This window comes from Austrofundulus limnaeus, unplaced genomic scaffold, assembly GCF_001266775.1.
Source record: "Austrofundulus limnaeus strain Quisiro unplaced genomic scaffold, Austrofundulus_limnaeus-1.0 Scaffold5, whole genome shotgun sequence".
In the NCBI taxonomy this organism is placed as follows: Eukaryota; Metazoa; Chordata; class Actinopteri; order Cyprinodontiformes; family Rivulidae; genus Austrofundulus; species Austrofundulus limnaeus.
In genome coordinates, this window is record NW_013952407.1 from 4,399,404 (window position 1) to 4,402,268 (window position 2,865).

Consider the following 2,865-nt stretch of genomic DNA (forward strand, 5'->3'; position numbering starts at 1 on the left):
TTTGCTCAATGAAGTATCAGCCTGTTTAATCAATCATAACTTGCTGTGCGTCTCCTGGGGGCTAAGCCCCCCTTGTCCTTAAAACCTAGTGACACCCCTGGCTTTAAATGCTGTGAAAAGCATCGTTCCAGCTTCGGACTTCATCATATACAGTAAATACTTGCCAACTTGTCATTTATTAAAATAAAGGATATTTCTTTTGCCTTTACATACATAGTTTTGATGTTTTTGTGAGATGAGGCTGCAGAAAACACCACCTCACTGCACCAAACTGACTGTTTTTACTTCAGATAATTACACAAATTACAGCAGCTAATTCTCCACTTGGGTGCACGCATTAGATGACGACGTGGGCAGATGGGGTGGATTTCTGGGTCATGTCTTGATTAGTCTGCAGCAACTCAGTGATAAATGGCAATCCACTAAGTGGCGTTTAGCAAACGACGGCTAAATTCAGGAATGATTAGTGATTTGATCAAACTGATGAGCCCTGCTGCTGCGCATGAAAGTCACCTGCTCTCCTTAGTGGTCCGTTAACAGAAACTGTGCAGTAAAAATGCTGAATGGACCACCAGCTTCAAACTGAGTCCAACATGTCAGGGAAATATATTTTCACTGCATGGCATGAAGAGAAAATTAAAATCTCACAGTTCAAAACTGATGTAAACGTTTATTTTTTTTTTAACACAAAGTATAATGTTTCCTACTACTGACTGATGAGCAACTTCAGCAAAAACAAGGGATGGAAGAAAAAACTTACAAAAAATGAGGATGAAAAATATTTTTGGTAAACTAGGTTTACCAAATACTGTGTTGGCATTGTTATTTCATCAATAACATATGAAAAATGGAAGTTAATAAATTAATAAACAATGTAACTTTTTTAACAATAGCATTTTGAACACGACTATGTTATAAATCAGTGGATTAAACTGTTTCAAAACATTACTTTTGTTCAGTCTAATGAAGGCAGGTAAAAGCTAAAAAAGAAGCATGATACAATCTTTGGCTCAAACAGTATTCACCCTATTTTTTTTCTTTTTTATGAAGGGGGGATTACCAAATTATTTTAAATTAGAGGAAAATATTAGTAATTTTATTCGAACTGTGGGCCCAGAGAGCTGATAAAATGCATATTTAGCTTATAAAGATTTGTTTAAAAGAAACAATTCCTTTACAAAAATATTTACGTGGTTAAAACTTAAAGTTAAAGTATGATAATGTGAATGTTTGTGCCATGATTGATTCTTTGAATAAAAAAATTAAATACTAGTATAAATGTGGAGTAAACTATCTGAACATGAAGATTAATACAAAGTGCCGCTGATGTTTTAGGTGTTTGTTTTAAATGAAACAGAATCACTGCTGTGGATGTTTTTAGACATRAGGCCAGTTGTTTTCAGGATAACAACACTAGTGGCTGTTTTGTTTGTAACAATTTGTATTTGAATCTCAATGGACATTTCCGACAACTTCCGTCTCAGAGAAGGACTCTTCTTCACTGAAACTCTTAAACTTTTCACACAACGGTTTTAAAAACGTTTCTCGTCCAGACAGCTGCCTCTATCTCTCTTCTGTCTGGCAAAGTGACACAAAACAACATGAAAACACCGACAAGAAACTTACCAAAAAGCGATGCGCTACCAGGAAATAGAAACGCCAGATCACGTGACGGAGGACGGCCTTGCGCATGCGTGAACACGGGTGGGCGTGGCTTCTCTTAAAGGAGCCGCTGTAAAAGCTGGMTACAGATGTATGAATTACATCAGTACTATATAAAAACTTGTCTGTGGGTAATGCTTTTCAATGTTTTTGTCGGAAGCACCTTGATTTTGCCCATCCCTAAAAAATAAAAATGATTTTCCTTAAAAGAAAAAGAATAACAAAACCTGCTTTATTTACTCAGTTGTGTGTCTAATCTTTTTACGTTCAACTCTCCTCTATCTTCAGGACTTTACTATGCCTTGCTGGTTTATACATATTGTACTCCATTTGGCAGGACAGTAGACGACGTGTTCAGAATGATGACTGTTGTTGGCAAGAAAAAAAAGTTATTGAGAACTAATATGCTCCATTCATCTTCTCGTCCTTTTTTCTGGTTTGTCATGTCATGCCTGTCTGTTTTCACAGAGACGTTCCACCTGAGACATATTTCACTTCAGTGAACATGTTTCATGTTAGCTGGTCCRTTGATGACACTGTCATGAAGCAGATGTTTTGCCAGATGCTGTCTGATTTTTGAGAAAAAAATCAAACAGGAGAAGACTCAGTCTGCACAAATATAAGTATCTTAATTTCACCTGTAGATGAAAACATATATCATGTTACTGATTCTAAATATTACTTTAGGGCTGTKCTACTTAGGGACATGTTTAGATTTTTTTTTCACTAGGGTAGCCAAGCAGGGGCACAGATTGTGGAAGGGCGGCACAGTAAAATTGCAATTTTATCCACATTTTCTGCAGTGTTMAAATTCAATAAACAGAATCTGAATAAYAAAACTTTTTATTTACCCAAATATAACACAAAATCTTGGACATCCATACACAGTTAGRAATTTGGATACATCACAATCTCACAGTCTGCCTATGCTTTCAGTGTAAGAATTGCAATAAAGTAGAATTACAGGGATTTCTGCAGAAAATTTACAATATATTAAGCATTATGACAGCTTATACATCTGTTTTCATGTGAAAAAAGTGATTTATAACTCTGGTGGGGGCAGACAGACAGGGTGGCCAATCAGATTTCAAGGGTAGCCAGTGCCTGCCCCCCTGGTCACCCCCATGGCCATGCCCCTGGGCTCTTGGGTCTTAATCTGCATGACTCAACAGGCCACTGATGTGTATTTCCTGCTTTGTGCTT

At 36.9% G+C, this 2,865-nt stretch overlaps 1 protein-coding gene across 2 annotated transcripts in view; it reads right to left on the bottom strand.

The window, feature by feature from the left end:
• Window positions 1-1,701, bottom strand: part of cmtr2 (cap methyltransferase 2) — an 8,128-nt gene extending 6,427 nt beyond the window's left edge. The window contains exon 1 of one of the 2 annotated variants that reach the window (XM_014028133.1): window positions 1,627-1,701. In XM_014028133.1, coding sequence (XP_013883587.1) covers window positions 1,627-1,692 — 66 coding nt within the window. In that variant the 5' untranslated portion in view covers window positions 1,693-1,701. The remainder of the gene's footprint in view (window positions 1-1,626) is intronic. The other variant, XM_014028140.1, reaches the window with a different exon arrangement.
• Between the last annotated feature and the right edge of the window lie 1,164 nt (window positions 1,702-2,865).